The sequence below is a fragment of the Talaromyces amestolkiae genome (genome assembly GCF_001896365.1).
Source record: "Talaromyces amestolkiae strain CIB chromosome Unknown scaffold3.1, whole genome shotgun sequence".
NCBI lineage: Eukaryota > Fungi > Ascomycota > Eurotiomycetes > Eurotiales > Trichocomaceae > Talaromyces > Talaromyces amestolkiae.
The window spans coordinates 921,788-944,716 of NW_024468039.1; the positions used below are offsets into that span (position 1 = coordinate 921,788).

The 22,929-nt window shown below is 48.1% G+C and overlaps 9 protein-coding genes across 9 annotated transcripts; 4 read left to right on the top strand and 5 right to left on the bottom strand.

Moving 5' to 3' along the window:
* Positions 1–1,846: 1,846 nt before the first annotated feature.
* On the top strand, positions 1,847–3,664 carry BHQ10_002354 (uncharacterized protein; the record flags this gene model as incomplete). The annotated part of the gene is made up of 1 exon (XM_040874491.1): positions 1,847–3,664. The coding sequence occupies one exon, from the start codon at positions 1,847–1,849 to the stop codon at positions 3,662–3,664; it is 1,818 nt and encodes a 605-aa protein (XP_040730859.1).
* A 147-nt stretch (positions 3,665–3,811) lies between these two features.
* BHQ10_002355 (uncharacterized protein) lies at positions 3,812–4,226 on the bottom strand (the record flags this gene model as incomplete). The annotated part of the gene is made up of 2 exons (XM_040874492.1): positions 3,812–3,871; positions 3,936–4,226. 2 exons carry the CDS (start codon positions 4,224–4,226, stop codon positions 3,812–3,814), a joined length of 351 nt encoding a protein of 116 aa, XP_040730860.1.
* A 518-nt stretch (positions 4,227–4,744) lies between these two features.
* BHQ10_002356 (uncharacterized protein) lies at positions 4,745–5,023 on the bottom strand (the record flags this gene model as incomplete). The annotated part of the gene is made up of 1 exon (XM_040874493.1): positions 4,745–5,023. One exon carries the CDS (start codon positions 5,021–5,023, stop codon positions 4,745–4,747), a length of 279 nt encoding a protein of 92 aa, XP_040730861.1.
* A 390-nt stretch (positions 5,024–5,413) lies between these two features.
* BHQ10_002357 (uncharacterized protein) lies at positions 5,414–6,390 on the top strand (the record flags this gene model as incomplete). Its single annotated transcript, XM_040874494.1, has 2 exons — positions 5,414–5,460; positions 5,508–6,390. The coding sequence occupies 2 exons, from the start codon at positions 5,414–5,416 to the stop codon at positions 6,388–6,390; spliced, it is 930 nt and encodes a 309-aa protein (XP_040730862.1).
* A 52-nt stretch (positions 6,391–6,442) lies between these two features.
* BHQ10_002358 (uncharacterized protein) lies at positions 6,443–8,172 on the bottom strand (the record flags this gene model as incomplete). The annotated part of the gene is made up of 5 exons (XM_040874495.1): positions 6,443–6,575; positions 6,626–6,747; positions 6,793–6,826; positions 6,876–7,357; positions 7,411–8,172. The coding sequence occupies 5 exons, from the start codon at positions 8,170–8,172 to the stop codon at positions 6,443–6,445; spliced, it is 1,533 nt and encodes a 510-aa protein (XP_040730863.1).
* An 874-nt stretch (positions 8,173–9,046) lies between these two features.
* On the top strand, positions 9,047–10,392 carry BHQ10_002359 (uncharacterized protein; the record flags this gene model as incomplete). The annotated part of the gene is made up of 4 exons (XM_040874496.1): positions 9,047–9,128; positions 9,184–9,669; positions 9,717–10,201; positions 10,252–10,392. The coding sequence occupies 4 exons, from the start codon at positions 9,047–9,049 to the stop codon at positions 10,390–10,392; spliced, it is 1,194 nt and encodes a 397-aa protein (XP_040730864.1).
* A 755-nt stretch (positions 10,393–11,147) lies between these two features.
* On the top strand, positions 11,148–14,630 carry BHQ10_002360 (uncharacterized protein; the record flags this gene model as incomplete). Its single annotated transcript, XM_040874498.1, has 5 exons — positions 11,148–11,355; positions 11,418–11,467; positions 11,556–11,853; positions 12,144–13,907; positions 13,963–14,630. The coding sequence occupies 5 exons, from the start codon at positions 11,148–11,150 to the stop codon at positions 14,628–14,630; spliced, it is 2,988 nt and encodes a 995-aa protein (XP_040730865.1).
* A 251-nt stretch (positions 14,631–14,881) lies between these two features.
* On the bottom strand, positions 14,882–17,527 carry BHQ10_002361 (uncharacterized protein; the record flags this gene model as incomplete). Its single annotated transcript, XM_040874499.1, has 2 exons — positions 14,882–16,886; positions 16,938–17,527. 2 exons carry the CDS (start codon positions 17,525–17,527, stop codon positions 14,882–14,884), a joined length of 2,595 nt encoding a protein of 864 aa, XP_040730866.1.
* A 2,103-nt stretch (positions 17,528–19,630) lies between these two features.
* Positions 19,631–21,738, bottom strand: BHQ10_002362 (uncharacterized protein; the record flags this gene model as incomplete). Its single annotated transcript, XM_040874500.1, has 6 exons — positions 19,631–19,702; positions 19,800–19,920; positions 19,972–20,693; positions 20,746–20,957; positions 21,007–21,381; positions 21,441–21,738. The coding sequence occupies 6 exons, from the start codon at positions 21,736–21,738 to the stop codon at positions 19,631–19,633; spliced, it is 1,800 nt and encodes a 599-aa protein (XP_040730867.1).
* Positions 21,739–22,929: the final 1,191 nt, after the last annotated feature.

The following is a 22,929-nucleotide window of genomic DNA, read 5'->3' on the forward strand; positions in this document are numbered from 1 at the left end:
GATTTCGGCAAGTGCATTTGGAGGTGGAATCTTGAGATTGAATAGACACTATCATTGTGTTATCGTCGTCTAGAACTTAGACAAATCTTTTGAAGACGTTAGGTCAACAGTAGTTGTTCCAATTGGGGTTGGTGATAGTGTTGTTGGACCAGGTGCTGATAAAGGCGATCCGGGTCTTTTTATACGGTAGTTAGAGGCGCAGAATGCGGAGGATGTCACAGAGAACGACACCATCGTGGTTCCTTTCGCTTTTTTTTGCTTTCGTTCCCGTGTATTACAGCGGTTGGTTACGGACACAAGGGGCGTCTGGATGTGCTTGGGACGGTTGTGAAATTCCATTAGCTTTCTATGGTTGTTCCGGGTCAACAGCTGTCTTGACGCGCGATTTGCCATGTGCGATTGATTTCAGGTAGTTAAAGCGGTTTTTGTGAATTCTGAATTGATAATTAGTGATTTCGTTCATGATTTGATTGATGGCAGTCGTCTAGATGACTGTCAGGCTCCACTTACCACGAATTGCTGCTAGAGATCTAGGTCGGGATCTTCGTGACATAACGACTCCCTCTTGCCCTAAAAGTCGGGGATGCCAGCCGACAGGATGAATCGTGAGCAGTTTGACCTGCTGCTAGGCGTATTGTATTTGTTTCGAGTTGAAAATCGTGTTTCCAGGTCTTCAAAAGAGAGAAGAATGAGGCTGTAGAGGGCTGAAGTACACAACATGCAACAAGGATGAATAGCCCTAATCTTGTAAGAAATGTTGGAGAATATTCCTATAAATTGTTTCTGGAGCAGCAATCTAAGTGATATGAGGAGAGAAAATAAAAGAAGGAAAAGAGGTGAAGGCAGCTGTATTTATATCTACGTCTAGCAGAGACCGTACAGGTAAGATTTCTGCTTGTTTGTATTCTCTGTGTGACATGTCACCGCATTGCCCGGCGCCCGGTGCCCTATTGAGTACCACAATGTTTGAGTATCGATGAAATTGCCCTGCTTTCCTTTCTTTAACGAATAAACTCCGTTGGCTAAGTACAACGTTGATTTTCCCAGCATCCTGACGCCCGGGCAATCCACACCGTCAGAAGCTAACAAACAGACAGAGCTAAAGCAGGTACCACCTGACCACTCCATCCTTTGTTTCTTTGCCATGCCAAGTGCTGCCTACATTATTGTTATTTGAGTGACAAGTGGTAGCAAAATAAATGAGAGCCCATTGTACATTCAGCTTCTCGTTATTAGAGAGGGATAAATCTCCATGGATGACGCTGTTTGCTTATCTAATCCATCTTATCTTATCAGCCGCCACGAACTCCGAACAGCCCTAAGAGCATACATAGCATTCCCCTCTATCGCATACTCATATTTCAGATTTCTCCTCCTATTATCTTCTCAAAGCATTCTAACCTATCTCCTTCACCGTCTCTTGCCGCTGCCTCACCCTCGTCTCCCCGAACGCAGACGATCGGGAGAAATCGGCTTCGATACGCGCTTTCTCGACAGCGGAGCATATCGGCTAAGCGCGGATAGCCCTATCTGAGGCGTTGACTCACATACTTCACATGGTAACTACCACTATTTCGGTTTTCATGGTTTTTTTTACATGTGGATATGTTGATAGAAAATTTGGAGGTTCACGTGGGTGTTTGTGTAGTTCGGGGATATGGATCTAGATCTAGGATGAGGGAGCCATGTGAATGATATCATTGTGAGGTCTGCTATGGCGTCTGGTGTGGGTTATAAACACTTCCACTACACTTCGACTTTTCCATATGTACATACCTACTCATTTGAGGAATATTTCACGGCATCATAATCCTGGGTGTTCATTCTACACAGTTAAGCTGCTGTCATGAAGGCTGTTATCAGCCCCTCAGCCTGGATAGGGAGATGTGGACGGAGATATCTCAGCTTCATTTCTACAACCCCCTTCCAAGCAAGAAACAACACGTTTAACGCAACAACCAAAGCCCAATCATTCTCTACAAGTCCTCTAACAGCCGCAAGCCCAGTCTCTTCACCCGAAATATGTCTCACGCCCACCCAAACCACCTACTCCCAAGCCACCCATCCAAGCTCTCATCCCTCCACAAACCCCAAAATCCTCGTCCTGGGGTCTGGCTGGGGCGGCTACATCTTCTCTCGCAAAATCAACCCAGCGCACAACAACTGCACCGTAATCTCCCCTCGCTCCTACTTCGTCTTCACCCCTTTACTCACCGACACCGCCGCCGGCAACCTCGACTTTTCGTCTATTGTCGAACCGATGCGCGAACTGAAAAGCAGCGTCGATTTCATCCAGGCTGCCGCTCGCAAAATCGACTTTACACGGAAACGAGTCCTCTGCGAAGCAAGCATCGTCAAATCCGGTGTCACCGAATCCCCGCGCGTCGAAGAGACGGAACGCCAATTTGAGGAAGGACCTGAAACGGGATCCATGCGCGGAAAGGAGCATTTGCGTGGATGGGAAAGGGGTCAGTTATTTGAAATTCCGTACGATAAGCTTGTTATCGCGGTTGGATGCACCAGTCAGACTTTTGGTACGCCGGGAGTAAGGGAAAATGCAATGTTTTTCAAGGACATTGGCGATTCGCGACGCGTAAAACGCAGAGTAAGAGAGTGTTTTGAGCTAGCCGCACTGCCGACTACGACGGCCGAAATGCAGCGCAATCTACTGCATTTTGCGATTGTGGGTGCTGGGCCAACCGGCACGGAGCTGGCGGCTACTCTGCGCGATTTCGTGTCGAAGAATATGGCGGAATTGTATCCCGCCCTGAAGGACAAGACGAAAATTTCGTTATATGATGTTGCGCCGACGGTGTTGAGTATGTTTGATAAATCGCTGTCGCAGTATGCGATTGAGACGATGTCCAAGGAAGGGATTGATATAAGGACGTCGCATCATATCCAGGAATTGAGATGGGGGATGCCTAACACCGAAGGGCCGCACGAGATGGATCCAAAGGGGTGTTTGACTCTGAAGACGAAAGAGCAGGGCGATGTTGGCGTTGGAATGTGCGTATGGGCGACGGGGAATACAATGAATAAATTCGTCAAATATTCCCTGAACGAGATTGACGAATTTCCGACCGACAGCGCACTCCTCAAACTCCCTTCCGCCTCCTCTTCTTCTTCTGCTTCAGACAGCCAAATAATCGAAGCAAAAGGCTGGAAAATCAAAAAAGCGCCCAAAGTCGGCGCCTTACTCGTCGACAGCCATTTCCGCGTCCAGCTCGAGAATCCTGGGACTGGTCAAGTCGCAGTGCTCCAGGACGTCTTCGCAATCGGCGACAACGCCATGCCCGAAACCGGCGCACCACCAGCAACAGCGCAAGCCGCCTCACAAGAAGCCAAATGGCTGGCGGAGCGCTTAAACCGTGACGATTTCGATTCTGTGCCGGGCTTCTCATTCCGCAACATGGGCACATTGGCGTACATCGGCAGCTCAAACGCGTTAATGCAGATTCCGCATGAGAAGACTGCCGCTCCTGGCGGAGGGGATGAAAAGAGGCGGAATCCGTATTTGCCGGAAGGATTAACAGGTAGAATGGCGTGGTTGGTGTGGAAAGTTGCGTATTTGAGTATGAGTATCAGTTGGAGGAATAGGTTACGGATATTGTTTCGGTGGATGATTAACCGGGTTTTTGGGAGTGATGTTTCTAGATTTTAAACTAGGTACATTCTACTTGAGCACAGAAGAATAAAGATAATGTATTGACATTATGGTATCATAGCAAATAAAAAGACTATAGTGTACAGGAATCAATCAATCCGGAATCATTATATCATACACTCATTCATCGTCATTAAACATCGTTTAGTAGACACGACGACTTCCGCGTCCATCAGTTCCGCGCATACGGCGTGTACCAGCAGCCTAAATAATCAGCATTAGTCTCGTCAAGAAGACAATAAAACTGGGAAAAAGACGAATGTCATACCTTCTCACCAGGCCTTCCCGTCAAACTACCCTTCATCTTCATCATCGCGCCGGAGATTTTATCGCCAATACTCGGCTTGCGGCGATGATGGTGTACGGGCGCGGCTGCTCGAGTAGAGCGAGTGCCGTATCCGCGACGGGTTGTAGTAGTTCCAGTAGTGGTAGTGTGGCCGTGACCACCGTGTCGAGTAACTTCTGTCTTGTAGGTCTTGTGGCGCGCGTTGGGGCCCTTGAGGCGCGTCATGAGGGTTGGTTTTGTGGTGCGGGTTGTGCGAGTGCGACGGCCGAACATTTTGATTGGTTTTGATTGTATGTAGATGTTTGTAGATAGATGTTTGAAGAAAGATGTTTGTACAAAGATGATTGTAGGTAGATGTTTGTAGAAAGATGTTTGTAATTGTGTCTTTGGTATGAATGTTCTTGTTGGAAGCAATGGAGAGCGTTGAATGAGTCTTATATAGATATCATGAGCATCGCAAACAGCAAGATCGGCATATGGCATCATTAGCGACGACAGCGGCGTTGATATTGTGGCTATCATCTCCATAGCGAGCTAAAAGTGACATAGCGCCAAGCTGTCAGTGTCAGTTGTGGTGATCTGTGTGGCTTGTGACGGATGAAGTCTAATAAAGGCGATGGATCAAAGTGCGGGGTGTGACATCATAGCTTTCTTGGCTTATCGCTGATGTCTACATAGAACATTAACAAACTACGTATGTCAAGATACGTATGTCAAGAAAAAGTAATAATGCAATTTACCAAAACAAGAATACAATAACTATACATGAATTTACATCACAGACTAACAAATCATTTCTCCCGCTCACTAACATCCTCAATCCTCCCCTGTTGTTGCTGCTGCTGTTGCGGTCGACCTTCAATCACCTGCCGTCCCTGCGCGTCATAATGTCTCTCCTCATACACCGGCTCTTGGCCCAACGTGTGCGACAATGATCGCTCGTGCCGCGTATTGTCTTCGTCGCGGTATACTTCGCGCGCGCTGCGATGGCCCCAGTTCCGCGTCTCACCGTTGCGGGTTGCGCTGGCGGAGGCGGAAAAGCTGACGGATGTGAAGGATGAGAATGGCATTGTCTTCGTCTTCCAGTCTCTTTAGAGGAAATGCTTGTTGTTTGTTTGATTTGTAGGAGTTGTTTTAAGGTATGTGTTTAGTTGGTATGTAGGGGGGAGATGGAGAGGAGAAAGGGGAATGGATATATATAGAATGAAGATGACATCAAGTGGACTGTCAAACTGACAGGACATTCATTCATTAGAGGTATATTGATTGGCCAATATCTATCATCATTGTAGCCACGAAGCAACTGTTATGTAAACGCACATTGAGCAGTAAAAGGGGGACGAAATGATGTCATAACTAGATAAAGTGCGTGGTAATAGCAGCCGCTTCCAAATTGACCTCTTTCTTGGCAGTTACCGAGATGATCCCAACATCTACATCTTATTCGTGCATTGCACAACATGGCTCTTCTAAGAAGAGGAGCCTCAAGAGCTTCCAATTGCACATCGTAAGTCCGACTATTGCCTCAGTCAGATCTACTGCTGACAATTGTAGGAAATCTTTGACTCGTCCGTTGGCAATATACACACCTATCCACGGCCGCAGACATATATCAACAACAAATACCGAAAAACCACCCTTCAACCCCAATCAGCCCATAAAATACACCCAAACACCAAATCCAACCTGGAAACTGGGCGATGGCGCCATCGATAATAATGAAAATAAGACGAAGAAACACATCCCCATTAACCCCTCCGACCCAGCACGCGCACCCAGCAAAAACTACAAATTCCTCATATCCAGTATTGTGCCGCGCCCAATCGCCTTGATCAGCACATTATCCCCCACTGGCAAAAACCCGAACGATGGCAAAGCAAAACTAAATCTAGCACCCTTCAGCTACTTCCAGGTCATAAACCACGACCCGCCCATGTTCGTGGTCAGTTTTACGCCGCCGGGTAGTCGCAGTCCGAAATCTCAAAAGGATACGCTACGGAATCTAACCGAAACGGGGGAATGTGTGATCAATGTTGTGTCAGAGCATATGCTACAAGCCGCCAATGCGACGACCATAAATGCCGAATATGGCGACTCGGAGTTTGATTACTCGGGACTTACGCCGGCATATGATACGGAGACGGTCAATGGTGTGCCGCGGGTGCTGGAGTCTATCGTCTCGATAGAAGGGCATCTCATAGAAACGAAGGAATTCGAGAGTCGCGTGGCCCCGTCAGATCCAAAGAAGAAGAAAGGGAGAACGACGTTGGCGATTATTGAAGGGACGCGGTTCTGGGTCCGGGAAGATGCGATTGATGCCACTGAACTGGCGGCCGTGGACCTGCAAGTGTTGAGGCCGGTGAGTAGGCTTGGTGGGGATGCGTATGGGCGGACTACGGAGGTTGTGGAGATTGAGCGGCCTATTAAAAGATCATAATCTTGTTCTTGTGTATATACTGTATATGTCTATTATCTATCTGGATAGATGTTTATTCGATGAATTGGAGCATGAAAAAGGCGATATCCTTCAAAAAGGCGGACGCTTCTTCCTCGGTGTATTGGCCGTCGTTGTAGCTGAGCGAGAGCTCGGAGCGGCCGCGGAAGCTGTCGAGGCGGATGGACCTGCATTTTGTTAGGTGGAGCATGATAGAACAGGAGGAAACTAGACTTACAAGAATGGCATGTACTGGTTTAAGAAGAACCGGACGGTGTTGACAGTGATGGCGACGTTGCCGCTCTTGTCGCTGATTTCGCGGTCGATATACGTCTCGTTTACGCCGTCGCTTGTGTACAGCTATTTCAATTAGCATGGCTCGTTTAGCTGAAAGAGATAACATACCGGAGCAGTGAGACCGGTCTCAGGAACTTGTCCCCTATTCAGCTATTAGTATGTATAGTACCTCCGATCAAACACAAACTCACGAAGCAATCAACATAGTCACAAGTGCGTGAAACGATATAGCAACCGGCAGAGTCAAGGGATTCTTGAGCCAGACATCATAACTATCCTGCGCCACTTTGCTAGCTTGCGTCAAATACTTCTTGATAGTCTCCTTGTCCGCATCGACGAGGTTGTATTGCTTGATATTCTCAAAAGTGACTGGGCAACTGGCCTGTACGAGCGGATAATAGGTCTTGCCGAGTTTTGCGTCTTGCAAGAACCGGCGTCCGTTTACGGGCGACGAGGACATGTACACCTGGCTGTCTGGTGTCTCTGCTGTGGTAGGTTTCGCCTTGAGTAGAGCAAGTAGCACGGCTGCGTGACCGAGGTGTGCTGGAGATGCTTTGGGGTCAACCTTGGATTTGACAGACTTATAAATTGCGTCGCTTTCGGCTGTTGTGAAAGTGTGGAAAATGACTCGTGGAAGACCGTAGCCAACCTTGGGGTCGAGGCCGTAGTTGTTCTTCAACAAGTTAGATCCCTGTTTAATAGATGTGTGGATAAGAGGGGACGAACCATAGCTCTCATAGCACCGCCAGCGTACTGTCCAAAAGTGCCATCAAACTCCGGTCCAGACGTCGGAGTCCCATCCTTCAACAAACTCAACACCGGCGCACCCAGATTCTTCACTTCCTCTCCCCATTTGAGGTCTGGCAACTCGTCATCTGTATCCGCCAAATAACGGAAAAAGTCGCCCACAAAGATACGTTTGCTAATACCATCAAAATAAAGATGATTAGAGTGGAACACGAATTCAACATTGGTCGATCCGAGCGGTGCGTCAAGCCCATCAACTGGTGCAACGATGTCGACAACGACAGCTTTGGCGGAGCCAGTCTTCTCCTGGAACCGCTTGATTTCATGCTCCGTTCTGATTTCGAGACCCGTCTCCTTTCCAGCTCTAACGTGCACAATGCCCTTGGCCCAGGTAAGAGCCTCTTCATTACTTGTGAGAGGCTTGTACTGAATCAGCGCCGAGAGCTGCCCTTCTTCCCACAGACCGGTCTGAGCGATCTCAGGATGTTCATAGCGATGTTTCACAAGTGCACGCTCAACTTTTCCTTTCAGCTTGGAAAGTGTGAGATTTGAGTCGGCGAATTGCACGCTGGAAATCAGATACAGGTCGTTGGCGCCGGCGGCATTGCTCTTTTCCAGACCGACGATGTTTTCGGCGCCTATCGCGCGGCGTTGGTGGATTGTAGAGTCGGTGGAGGAGGTTTGCCAGTCGTGTTCGGCTGGGACAAGGGGAGGGATGGGGGGCAACTGGGGGGCTGCCATTGTGTGTTGTTTTTTTGGGTGTGAAGAATGCAGGGAAGATGAGTTTTGAAATTAACTATAATAGAGAAACAGGTAAAGCAATATTGAATGGAGGGGCGGCCGATTTATACCATGTCCAACGGTCCAGCTGCGACCTACTTGATGGGGGGACCCTGACGAAAGTGTACCACCACTCGTATTTTACTATGGGAGGTACGAATAAACGTGGGCCATCCCGGTAAGCTTTAGACTTTCGACGGGGCTGAGAGCTGAACGATGGACCCATCGAGGTGCTGTATCGCTGTGACTTGATTGACTGTCGAAATCCGTGGCTCCATCAGCTCGGCTCGGGKGATCGTGCTATTGGTGACTCTATTTGGAGTACGTTGGAGTGAGATTTAAGCTTGTGTTCCTTCAAGCTAGATCCATGCACCACCAGTCCTTTTGCATCCTAGTGATTGTACCAATTCCAAATCTATGAGTTGGACTGGGCTGGTTGATTATGGGAGCTGAGCATGCCACGACTCGATTGTGCTTAGCCTTGTATGTGGGAAATGTCATCCAGTTTCTGCCTTTACAGAGTAGCTACTATCTTTATGGTGTATCAAGTGACGCCATCCCGAAGAATTTGAAGCTAATGCAATTAACGGCGTAATTTGAAACGTGTATTCAGCCTAAGATACGTATTACGCACCATAGTATATACATACGTACCTATAAAGTGGCGCGGCCGGAACCCCAGGATCCCGAGCGCGATAAGCCCTTATCGAGAGGCCGCCAGGAACGGCTAACTCTTTCCATCCTCTGCCTTTGCAGTCTCACCGCTACAGAACGCGGTAGCCTGTCACTGTCGACGCCATGAATTGACATCCTCGCAATTGCGCACGTCGAATCTATGACGGCCTCGCAACAGTCGGCCCCCGAGTCGCTGACTCTGTGGGGATGGCTCTGTCTGTTGGCCAAGGTTGGGAGAATAGGTTTGTCTCTGAATCTCAGGGGTGAATTATAATTAACGTGCATCTGGATGTATAGTGGCCGGATTAATTTTCAAAGCCGTCAAATATCCCCTCCTATCCAAGAAATTAAAGACGAAACGGTCGTTCCATCACTACATCGCTTATGAGGGCATGATCGATTTCCAGTCCGGCCTTTCCTCCGTCGAAAAACACGCCGTTCTCCCGTCGACCGCCTGGCAATGCACCAGCTTCGCGCACAGAAATAATCTACCTTACGAAAGACTCACTCTTCAAGATGGCACCCTCGCATTCATGCTCAATGGATCATCGTCATCTACAAAACATGCCCTCGGCCTCAATCCCTTTACCCGGGGAAGCAAAAAAGCCGCGGCTTTGATGGAAGAGATGATTGTCGCAAAACAAAAGGCCAACAAAGCCATTGTATATTTCCATGGTGGTGGATACGTAGCACCTATTCTGCCACAGCATCTTCATCTTATCTACAGTTTTGAGGATAAGCCTCGTTATAGGGACGGAGTGGTGGTTTATGTTTTGGCATATAGTATGTTATACATTTTTTCCGAAAGTTCTAGGTACTGACTTTTACAGGCCTAGTAGATGAACACGCCAACCACTACCCAACTCAACTCCGACAAGCCATCTCTCTCCTTGATCACATCATCAACACAGAGAATATCGCCCCCTCAAATATTACTCTTATGGGCAACTCTGCTGGCGCAAACCTCCTCCTTTCCGTACTACTGCATCTCTCCCACCCCAACCCAGATGTACCGCCTCTGAATATGAAAGACGACGAACAATTCACCGCCGCAGTCGCAATCTCACCTTGGTGTAATATGGATACATCTGCCGAATCCATGACTACAAACGCGAATAGAGATGTTCTTGCCGCTTCGGCGTTGGAATATTGGGGAGGAAACTTTCTCGGGGGTCGTCCTTTGGATCCTTGGAATTCACCTCTGCAGGCACCCGCAGAGTGGTGGACGGATTTGAAAGTAGGTGAATTGCTGATGATCTACGGAGAGGATGAGATAATGAAAGATGATACGGAGATTCTTTGCAAAAGAGTACAGGTATGTGCTACCCTTCTTTGACTCGGACATTGTGCTAAATACCCCTACAGTCCGTGCATCCGCAAACGACTGTCTACGGCCTGCAGGGGGAGAGCCATGAACAGATGGCTATGACTAAGCTCCTACTTTTGCCCTGGATCTCTGACTCTGAGAAGATATATACTGCTTGGATGAAAGAGCGGTTCTACTAATACTGTAATATATAATACATAGCGACTAATACTTATATCGATATCATTCAACGCAGATGGTTATGATATCCCTAGATCATATAATCATATAGTTAGCAGACCAATGTCCGAGTCGTGATATTAATGGATGGACTAAATACCCCTCAAATGTACATGCACTATCCTGGTCAGGCAAAGCAATTGCGCCATGAACGCTGTGTTGCTGTATTGCTAGGGTAAGCCACGATGCGTCCGTTGGGGTCAAGTGACCACGCCGAAAATTGCGGGCGCCAAACCAACACCCGCGCGGGCCAGACCTTCCCCAGTTCACATCGCCAGTCAATAATTCCAGGTTGTCTTTGGAGTCAATCATTCAACGCCTCGAGTTCCCCCTCTTACAACGTTTGCGCCTTCCAAGTTATCTAGCGGATTCGTCTTCGGTTGTACGACGGCAAAGTTATCAAAATATCGGAACAGTTTACATCCAACGAACGAACGGCAGGGCGGTCATGAATTGCAGGACGGACTTCAGTTCATGGGGATCGATTTGTTATTCTTGAAGCGATTCTCTCCTCTCGCACTTGGCGCGACACAATCTTCGCCCTTCGTTTTTGCGCGCGGCTCTACTCATCCCCACGGGATCCCCACAAATCGATACAGCGACACGAAAGAGAGCTCTCGTCCGAGAGTGGTTTTGAAACAGCCTCAAATGCTGTAGTTTCAACACCCATTTCGTCTTCTCGTTCCGTTGTCCGGCGCCTCGCTCGCTGCTCGCCATGAGCAATCCTTCCCCTGGCTCGAAAAAGATCGGCGCAAGCAGTGACATCTTCAGAGCAACTCCTAATACTACCACTACCACCACCACCAACAACGTCAACATAAACATCAACAAGAATGCGCCTCCGCCACCACGCCAAATCCGCTTCGTGTCGTCGGATGGTCAGCCGCAGACTAAACGGCGGCGTGTGACTGCTGCGTACGTTTGTATTTTGGGTGCTATGAGGCTGGATTTGTGCTGATTCTGTGCTGACTGCTGGTATTTACAGGTGTCGCACTTGTCGCAAGCGAAAGATTCGATGTTCGGGTGAACAACCCGGTACGTAATGCGCCTTGCTTATACTCTTTGGAATGATTGTGTCTGACGTAGGGCAGTCTGTAAAACTTGCAGTGACTGCGGGCACAAGTGTCTGGGATACAATGACCCCGATAAACCGGAAAGGTCGTCCGTCCCTGGATTGATGAAGAATGGACTATCCGATACCACATACACCGACAACGGCGGCGACGACCGGTCTCTTTCGCGATCTCCGACTACGCCGCGAGTCACTCTCGCTGTGCCCGCTGCGCCAGTACCGAAGACATCTAAGTCGCCGCAGCCAAAGACGATCAAGTTGGAATCGCCCCTTCCTTTGACCAAAGATACGTTGAATAAGGCAACGAGAGACCAGGACAAATTGGCTGCTGTCGCTAGTCCGGAGAGCAGTGCGTCTGTCCATCGTATTGGGGTAGCTTCAAATGCTTATGAGTTTACAGGTCGAACGTCTCTAAGTTCAGGTCATCGAACACATGTGCCTTATTTTAGATATTTTGGACCCACGGCTATTGTCCCAGGGTTCAAACAAATGGTACGATATACATGAGAACATTGAGGGAAGGAGCAAAGCTTACATGAATAGGTTGTGCGAGTCCGGGACGGGAAGAGGGGAAATCAATCACAATCGTCAGGTAGGCTTATGTTCGACATAATTCATTGCCTAGTCTAATGCAAGTAGACTCGATACGGTCGTTAAAAAGCCCTCCAATTGCTGCAACAGGACCTTCGTTGGTCAGCACACTAGCCGAAGGAGAGTCAAACAGCATACCTTTCTACGACCGAGAGGACTCTTTACCGACAAGCAACGTCGTGACTCATTTGTGTGAACTGTTCTTTGTCCATCTCGGCTGCAGCTTTCCATTTCTACAGCGGAACCGCTTCATGGCAGATTTAAAAGAGAAGAAGATTGACTCCATACTGGTAGACGCTGTTTGCGCCTTGGCAGCTAGATTCTCTCCGCATCCGTTGTTGAGCCCAGCGCAAGCTCGCCCTATCGATGGCGAAGAGTTGCAGCCAGACCTGAAACGATCAGACCATGGCCAACCATTTGCACATCGAGCTATGACTGCTGTTGTTAATGCCTTGTCGTGTCCTACGTTGTCTGTTGTTCAAGCTTGCTTACTGCTGGCATACGAGGAGTTTGGTTCCAATCACGACAGCGGATTGTGGATGTATCTGGGAATAGCCATCCGCATGGCTCAGGATCTAGGTATGCAGAAGCTTCAAGGACTCAAGCATCGTTACGGCCGTACCGGTCTTAGGCCGAAGGCCATCATTACAGGTCAAGCTGGGAAACTCAATGTGGAACAATCCGAGGGCCCTCAAATACCGGCCAAACGACGCGAAGGTGGGGAGGGACGGGGTGAGGATAGTCAACGGGCGATGGAACGGGAACAGGTCGACACATTTTGGAGTGTATTCTTTCTAGACCGAGTAATTTCGTCTGGAACCGGAAGACCCGTTACTTTGCGGGATGAAGATATTGAGCTATATTTCCCGCTTCAATCAGAGTCTATACTACCGAATGGCTGGCCGGCACCTTTTCCACCCTTGATTCGGATCATACACTTGTACGGCCGCGTTACGGATCTGATTAATGCGATCCAAGAAGACAATCACATCGATGCAGAGACACTGAAGCGATTGGCAGGCATGGAAAACGACCTCACGAGCATATATCAACGCCTTTCGCCAAAGCTACATTTCAACACAATGAACTTTCAGACCTATGTCAAAGCTCAAGAAGGAACCAACTTCATTCTGCTACATTTCTGGTTCCATACTTTGATTGTCTTGCTGCACCAACCGACTCTTCTCAATTCGTTTGGCGGCCGCATTCAACAGCTGTATCCCAATAGTCGAGAACTGTCCATGTCATCCGCCAAGACGATAGCTGATATTCTCTCATTCTCTGAACTCATCGACGCAAAAAGCTTCATTGGCAATCCTTTTACGAGCCAGCCAATGTATATTGCAGCATGCGCTTTTCTCATGGAAAGTGCATACTATTCATCACCTTCTTCACGTTCCGGATCCCCTCCCGTTCTGGTGACCGACCAGTCCAGCGCATTCACCATCCCCAACATGGACTCGGCGCACACCAGCGAGCGCAAACCCAACACAAAACACAGTCTGCTCGCATCAGCCGCAAAAGAAAACTATCAGCGATGCTACCGTGCACTCAGGACCTTGCAGACATATTGGGAGGGGACAAAGTATATTCTTACGGTGCTGGATCAAAAAGCAAAGGGTATAGGTGACCCGTTGCTGTATACTACGGAAGAGATGGAGAGCACAACTGAAGTGGCATATGCGCAATCGCTGGCGTCACCGAATTGGCAGCCAACGCTTCAGCCGAACACTGGGGAGCTTGCTGGAAAGGAGTCGGAGAGCCAGGCAGCGCAGTCTGAGATGGGTTCTCCGAAGATAGACCCTGGTCAAGGTGAGCTAGCCAAATAAGAACGCTATCTAATGTAGACTGACAAAGTTTTTAATAGCTATTGGGTGGGCACTGACCGGAGAAACCAACTCTGCACAGCCAAACCTGAGTCTATTATACCAACTGCCAGCGCCTCAACTAGACGAGGCATCAGGGGGACAGGTACCAGTCAAAGACCTTCCAACAGTCGAAACACACCGGGCTGGTCACTCATATCCGCAATCAATACCAACCTACCACTCTGGTCCGACCAACTCATCCAACATCCTCAGCCCCCCCGTCCCGAAATTCTCTGGACCCGGCAACAACAACATCATCGCCTCCAATCCCTATGCCACCACCGCACCGTCCCATGCGGTCTTCAGCTCAGCCTTAACACCCTCCCAAATCGAATCCCCATACACCTTTAGCTCAACCTCTTACCACCAGCATCAACAGCCTCCCCAACCCTACACCACTCACAACCAATACGCGCCCTCCCATCTATCCGATACTCTAATTGAGAGCCAAGACATCGATATGGCCGCCTTCCACAACCAAGCCGAATTCCCATTCATATTTTCGAATGATTTTAATCCCTATCTGGAATATCTACCGCCGGACGTTATCAACTATTTCGGAGATTCGTCCTCCTCGGCGGCTGCGGCGGCGCAACAATTCGGGGCGGCGGCGGCATTGTTGAGTCCGGATGAGGAGCAGCGTGCTTCTGGACAGCAACGGCTTTGATTATACATACTTATGATGAGATGATGACATTTTTTTCTTGTTTTGAGCGTGTGGTGTTTTGTAGTGTAGCGTTCAACCTGTTTATGGATGGGAGTGGCTCATACTGTATCTTTATATGTATTTATCATCTACGTATCAGCATATGCGTATATATTCATATTATCTTGGAATCTACTCATCAACTATCTTCTGAAACCCGAATTTAAATCTAATCCCACCTGCTAGAATTGTTGATAGAACCCCCTGTATACCTAAGCATATAACCGATCTTTCAGAGGCTCCGTCACTTCGAAAGACGTAAAGCAGCAATGAGCCACCTCATCTGTATCAGCATTGGCAGCCCCCCACATAACCGGCCCAAACGCAGCATGCCTATCATCCTTCGGCGGATGACACGCAGCACTAATCGCAACACTACACCCCAACGCAAACGGCATCTTAGCACACCCAAACTCCCTCGCCGACAACCCCCAGACGACCACCAAACACGCAATAGTCAGAAACATGGCAATTTCCAACGGAATCGTTGAGATGCCGCACGTCATCAGCTTGGATGTCAAGATCGGGTTTCCGGCGAGATCGTAAGGAAGTAGTTGAACGTAAAAGATGCCTTCGGAAATGAGCCAGTGGATTAGTGTGAATGTGAATAGGAGAGGCAAGGAATAGCGGTAGGGGATGGAGAGGTAGAATGTTGATCGTTGCGAGCCCTGAGGAAACGAGACGCGTAGCGGTCGACGGGTCAGGGCGTATTGATTGTAGTCTGCTGCGTGGAGCATGCGGGTGAGATGGTCGTTAAACAGGAAATAGAGTAAGGAGACGAGGAGTTGTGGCGTGTTTGCTAGGAGTTGCATGCCTACGTAAGTCCTGGCGAGGTTCGTGAGCAGCGCGTTCGATTGCACGGCACCGAAGCCCTTGATGTCCCAGATCTGGGAGACGCTGATGTCGCCGTATGCTATACCCTGGGCTGCTGCAGCGGCGAACTGGGGCAGGATTTGGGTCATGGCGATGTAGATCACGAGGATGGGGAGGAGGATCAATGTGACGATGGGTTTACACGCATTTGACCATATTCGTCGCTTCGTGGGTGGATTTTCGGGGTGAGGATGGCCTGCTAGGGGCGCGTTTCTTACTTCCTGTTCGCATTTGGGGTTCCAGGGGCATTCCTTGTTTCGTTTGACTGTCTTTTTGGAAAGCATGCACCACCCCTTTGTCAACGGGTCTGGGCTTTGAAGATAGGAGGAAATGGCATCCCCCACGGTGAGGAAGAGGTTTCGTCTGTCGATGTTCACCAGAAATGACAGACATATCACTTTCAGCAAAATGCATATGATGATGACGATTCCGATGGGCATGTTGTACAATAACTGACATTGCTCGTCCACATACTGGCTAAGACAATGGTCAATAGGAAATGCCATCTTGCGTTGTGGAGCCGTTACAAGGAAATCGTCTGACGGTAGCCACTCTTTATCTGAGCAGGAAGCGTTGATGACCAAGGCATCTCCAAACGTGTCGTTACTCCATGTCCGGCCCTGCACGAACGACTGCATCTGTTCCAGTGTTGGATTCGCCTCGAGTTTGGCCCTGAGATCCGTACGCTCAGTATCGCTCAGTCCCGTCCAGATAGAATCCAGATCAGTATCGGTCTCCCAAGCCACTGTCATCCAATCCAGCATGGTATTCGGGGGCTGTTGTATGGCAGTGAAAGGTGCCCATGCCATACCAGATATCGTCCATGGACTCATATCTTGCGCCTGTGATTTCGTGCAAGACTGGTATTTATACGTGCCATTCCAATCATTCCCACTGCATATCCATTTGAAAGGGTCACCTGTGTTATAGCTTGAAGAGTCTACGGTCTCATCAGCGTATTGCTCAGTCAACAACCCGCTTTTCTCGATGGTGTTATTAGGAATGGCATCATAGATCCTGGCAGGCCAGCCATAGCCACTTATGTATAGCCTCGTACTGTTGTCCGTCATGGGGTCGGAAGTAACTGCAATCACAGTTCGGCGGTCTGAAAGAAATTCCACTGCGTAAGCATCAATGCATGCTTGAGGATCCAGCACTTCAAACTCCCCATTGAGGACGCTCGTCCGTAAAGCCGACACGTTCCATGCAAGATCAGACTCTGCAAAACAAGACTGCGCTTCGAATTCCGAGTCCGGAATGCTGCTGTTCGAAACAAAGTCGTGTGACGCAACAAGCGCGGCGTAAGTATTTGCGTTGAGAGAGGAATAAATCACGGAGTTGTAACTGAAACATCCATGTTAGTCTGGAATTTTGGTTAAGGTAATTCGAGCTTACATGAATTGCACTACGAGAGACGTCACAGTCAAAACAACCCACATCGTTCGATGGGGCCACCGTAAGCTTTTGATATTCCGTATCGAGAAAACACCAATGGTGAGCCAATTACGCTCAGAATGCGCGCGGTCAACGTCCGCTCGCGACGGAGACATCAGAATGTTACTCGAAAAACTGCTCGTTGCCGTCAAGATGACACTGAACACGTTGATTATCAGATGGATTCCAATCTTCATATCCCTCGCCGTTGTGCACGATCCTTCGTAGAGGATGTTGGAACCAAAGGCTACACCTCCATATCTAGACCCTGCCCGTGCTGTTGCAACGATGATGAAAATAACGTTGAAAATAAGAATGATGCTATTTCCAGAAACACACCACCATACTGGGTCAGACCAGCGCTTCCTTAGCGGAGATGGTTTAGTGGCAGCAGTCGAGTCGTTCGGTCCTTTGGTGCTTAGCTCTTCGGATTGCGGTATTGACTCAAATCCCCGGGCTTCCTCCCTCATTATATTGTCCATTTCCAGAGGCTCTGAATGGTCACCATCTGGATCGCTGTTTATGGCCGAATAGTGTCCGCCCCAGCGCATTTTGATATTGATGCGATGCAATCCGTAGTCATATGTAGGACACTTTTCATTTACAATTCACTCCTCTTTTAAACATCTTTTCTCTGTCCTCCACAGCTGGACATTTTCACAGACTGTCATGTTGCTATGAAGTTCGCACAGGAGTGGAGCACGGACAAGACCGCTTATCCTCTACCAGCTTGGTTTCTTTCCCGAAATTTGATGTTGGTTTTCTCAAATGTGCAGTCTTTGTTTGGCAGAGAAATACGGGGCTGTTTCCACCTCAGAAGAGTGCGTTGACGATCTAGTCCGAGAAGGAGTTTAATGTTGGAACTAACTTTTAGTATGATAGCCAAGCCACCGTAGAGCAACATGTAAAGGTTGATCTCTAGACTAATTATCTAAAAATAGGTACAGAGCCTCATTGAGTGCTTTTATATTGCTTCAAACAATTACGTTGCATGCTAGAAGTCCATACCATAAAATTCTGATAATCGAGATAAGGCTTGATCGTTTTGAAGAGACTGTGAATACTTATTGTAGTTTAAGGACTTCAAAGTAAAAGGGATATCCTGAAATGAATAAAAAAGTATGGGAAAACAGTACTATCTTCAAACGGTCCTTCCACCTGAAACCAGGACTTCTTCAGTTTTGCCCTAATCCAGCGACTGGCCCCCTTTGGTATTGCATACCCACTCTACCCACTCAGGTTTTCGTCTTCCGCAATGCGTTGTTGATTAAAAAAATGAATACACATGACAACGAATTTATAAACGTAGTAGTCAAGGTTTCAGCCATCATGGTTGGAAGAACGGGGATWCTTTTGTCACACAAGACAGAACCACATTTTGCCTTTTTTTTTTTTTTTCTTTCCTTCTATGCATATAGATGAATTGGCTTCTGCCCCGAGTCACCATCATTCTCAAGATGTCTACACTCGACAATCAAGCAGTTCCTGTCAGGCATATTGAATCTAGTCATTGATGACGATCGAGCTACCTAGACACCCTAGTCCGTTCGGCCTTGACCCTAGCCTAGGCAGCGTTTACCCCGACTTTCACTCCTGGAATGCTCTTTCCACCATGGAAACCACTATGTTGGTTAATGAAAAAATGCAAATCCATTACTAGCAATGCATGCCTACCATTCACGCGAATGGCAATGTAAACTCGATCTTACTCGCAGAATCTTACATCTTGGTTTGTGCCATACGAAACACAGCAAACCAACCCAGAGTCTCCGACTAGGAGGAACAGAGGGCTCTCCGGGATGATTGTATGGAGCTCAGTGTGGAAGGGGAATACAGCTTTGAGTACCAACATGAGCAGAATCCCCCCCCCCGTCATTTTGATATCTCATGTTGGACCCCAGCGTGGTCGGTTCTTTTACGCTTACATGGTCAAGAATCGCTTGAAGATTTGGAAAAGCTTTATAGATTCGAGCAGGAGAAGCAGGCGCCTATCGATCTTTGTACTTGGATAATCCTTAGTCGTCGCGATACTTGATAGTTCTATCTCCTCTTGTCTACCATCACTGCTTGAACGGATGCTATGTATGTACTTTTCAAATCACCAGATCACTTACGACTGATTTGATTTAAATCTCTAGCTAAGATAGGCTCGAATATTTAACATACTCCAATCGGATAGACACACCCGATTGGGAAGAGCTGTATGTCCGAGTGAGTCGTCTAGTTTCTCTCTCGTATTATACAGACAAATACCGATAGCTGACTAGGTAACAACTTTCCCGTTTCTTTCAAACCAGGTATGTGAAACCCGGGCCACGTTTTGAACTCATTGGCCTCTTGCAGATTGCGAGTTGGGCCAACTCTGAGAACCTGAAACAAGTGTTAGAAGGGAAGTATCACCAACCTAGTAATCGAGCTCGATCATATCATCACATGGATCAGTCAAGCTGGTTACCGGACACTGTAGATAGTAAGCGACAATGTAGCCATTCACATGGAAAGTCTCATCATGTAGATCATCCGGCTACAAGACCATATGAAATAGGCAAATGTAATCGAAATAAACCTCGTGGTAGGGGTATATCGTGTAAGTATCAAATATCATCCCTCCATGTTTCCGTTGCAACATGTAGAAACGACACGAAATAGTCGAATCAGGCCGGTGTGGCTGTGTGGTTGAATCCGTTCGCCGACACTTGACGCTTCGCTTCGGGGTGAATGGTGCCCTATCAAAATATTAGCCAACGCCCATAGCCAGACCTTGTCGAAGTAGCGCTTCAGTCTTTTGGCTGCAATGAAGTTATTCGGCTCTAAGCGACTTACGTCCACGGCGTCAATGCTTCGTTTTGGAGGAGCCGCTGCAGTCGTCGGCTTGGCAACTTTCTTCTTTGGTCGAATAGGTCGCGCTTCCCCAGGTTCGAAGACATCATCAGGTAGATCAAAGCTTGAGTATGTTAGAAGACATTAGGATCAAAAGTGAATCCAGAATAAATACCTCCTAACATGTGTGACACTGAGATCGTTGATTCCCTCCTGGAATCCCTGCCACGAGGTGCATGTCGACTTGAATATGTTGGCATCAACCGAAATGTCGAGCGATCGTGAAGCACCCGGCTCTAGCGGCTTGAGCTCTAGACCGATGTAGTATGTCGTGGTGTAAATTGTGCGGTTGTCGACTGTGCCGTTAGTATCAGGATCGGGAACTTGAACGTCCTGAGCACCATTTTCAGCAGCGGCCGTGTGAGCTGGATCCTTGATCTCGTCCGTTGTTTCGGTCTTCGTCCCTTGCGCTTGGTACTTGGTTGATCCGTTCTTGACCTGTTCTGCTTCTGCGTCATCTTTCACCACATGTATTCTTTCAAAGCCTTTAGGGAAGGGATGCGCAACAGCAATAATATTCTTCCGATCCAATGCACCAACCAGATGTCTAAGTTTAGATTCTACCAGACCTGACCATACTGATTCTGCTTCCTTGGTTTTGCTAGAGGCAGTTATTTGGAGGTAGTACTTGTAGTCCTTGGAAAAGAATGTATGTCGAGTGAAGAGGTCGTTCCAGGTGAGATGTTTGGCGAAAATCTTGTCGACAATGTCTCCTCCACGCTGCAGTTCGCGCAGAATGACTGCTTTGGTGGATAATGAAATATTGTGTGTAGCGCACATGGATGGATAAGCAGGCGTGATGATGGGCATCAAGTGGAATCGATCGCCGTGGTAGATCTATCACGCTGTTAAATCAAGCGCCTGGTCCGTTTCGGGAAATCGATCTCACCTTTGGATTCCACACTTTGATTTGCAAAGGGCCGTCCTCAATTGGCTTCAACAAGACTGGTTGTGGCCATGCCCATTTGGTCATGATTCGAAAGAATTTGCCGACTATGACGGATCCCGTAGCTTGAGGATACAACTGACATACCCGTGCAACCAGCATTGCCCATGCGACACCTCCTGGGAATCCAACGATGTTCGAGTAGATAGCGCGACCTGATGCCTTTGTTAGTAGTCTGAGGATATTTCAAAACAGCCAACATACGCTGTGCCCAAAGTTTAATAGCCCTCAGAGCAATTCGAAACGTCTTCTGCTGCGGGACGAGCTCCAAAATCTGATCGGTCACACGAGTTCCATTGAGCGACCGCACTTCCTTATCATCCAAGCCCCGTAGATAGTCATTATTCTTGAGATCGAGATTGAGCGGGACAGATGGTAGTATCAAGCGTGCAAATATAAGATCGATACTGATACCAGAAAATTCCAACTTGATGATAGGCACGAACGCGTCGGGGACTGGGGTCATCTTCTCGATCGCACCGGGTGGGGACATTCGTTCGAGGATTGGGGGGAAGTCGGAGAAAAAGTCATCAATCATGACGTGCTTTGGCGCGACGATCAAGGTATCGATATCAGATCCTATAAATATCAGAATATCCTGCATGATGTCCTCTGGTTGTCTCTTTCGCTACACATACCTGGACCATAGACACCAAGACGATAACTACCGTACGTAAAGATCTTTCCACCTGCCGCTTCAAGCGCTGCTGGCGACAGACCCTTTCGCTGACCAACTTTCTTAACAAATTCTATGACGACTTTTTGGATGAGTTGAAGAGTCTGCTGTCTCCTTTCCGTCTCCGAAGGTAGTTCAAAGTTGTTTTGTGCCTTCAATTCAGCGATCAAGTCGTCGTTGGCAGCGAGTTCTTCGGGGGTCGGCAGGGCCACGGAGATCGGAGGCGTAACGCCCCATTGTCGCGTTGACTGAGCAGCCATGTGTGCGTTGAGAAATACGTATTAAGACCAAAAGTGAAAGTATGTCGTCGCGACGCAAGTACGGAACCCGACAGGGCAGGGACAAAAGAGGCGAATGATGGAATTAGAGATAGGTGTGACGAAACGAAGGAACGAAAGTGCAATAGAGAATAGCAAGAAATGGAATGAGCTGTGATAATTATTACATGGAGAAAGGAAACAAGTCTTCGATGTTAAGAGGAAGAAGTTGAGGACGAGTTCATTTGGAGTATTTGGACGAGGAAGGAGCAAGCCAGAGCTGCGCATGTGATTGGCCTGTGGAAGTCACGTGCACGCAGCCACTATTTAACCAGCCTCTCCCTTCTCTTCTCCTCAACAAATTCATTGAAGCCCCCCACCCCCCGAATTTCAAGCAGCTCAAAGCACCTTGCAATAGAGACTAAAATTATGTATAGAGCGTCCTGATAGTTTCAACTGGGCTTGTTCTGCGATAAGCAGCTCCCAGCAATGGGAGCCAAGAGACGTGTCCTTGTGAGCATGCTGCAATAACTCTTGATCCTGAGCTTTGGTCAAAAATTGGTACAGCACATCAAGCACAGGGGAGAATACAGGTCGAGTCACAGCCTCGTGAATTGTATAGCAATGCTCCCCGTCGTACCTAGGTAGTGCTTCCACCATATGTCAAGAAAATCCAATAAGGTAACAGCACACCAGACTTAATCAACAGCAGAGGAGGCAGCTGATAGATATAGCGCCTGAGCAGCGGTACTCACCCCCATGCCGAGGGTTGAGGCTTGTCCCAACGAGAGATGATCCGTCACATTGATCACAGAAACCACATCTGCAAGTACATAATCTGAAAGGAGCCATTGTTGTAGTTTGCAGCACGGCGCTTGGGAGAACATTGCTGTCGTTGGTTGATGAATGTTACGTGACATTAGACCCTATAATCTTGTATTAACCTATTCCACGGGCTGTTCAGCCATTACCCACGGTATTGGATAGTCGGGAAGCACTTCAAAAAATTGAGAAATTTGAGACCAAAATCAAATCATCAAAGCTAATATCAGATGTTGGTTTGTATGAGATGATTGATATGCTAGATTTCTATCGAAGAGACGATACCTATGCACCCTTCAGCGCATTCATTGATCTTTGCAATAATTTTTATTCCTCGGACTCTCCTTATAGTCAAGATACTACCATTGAAAC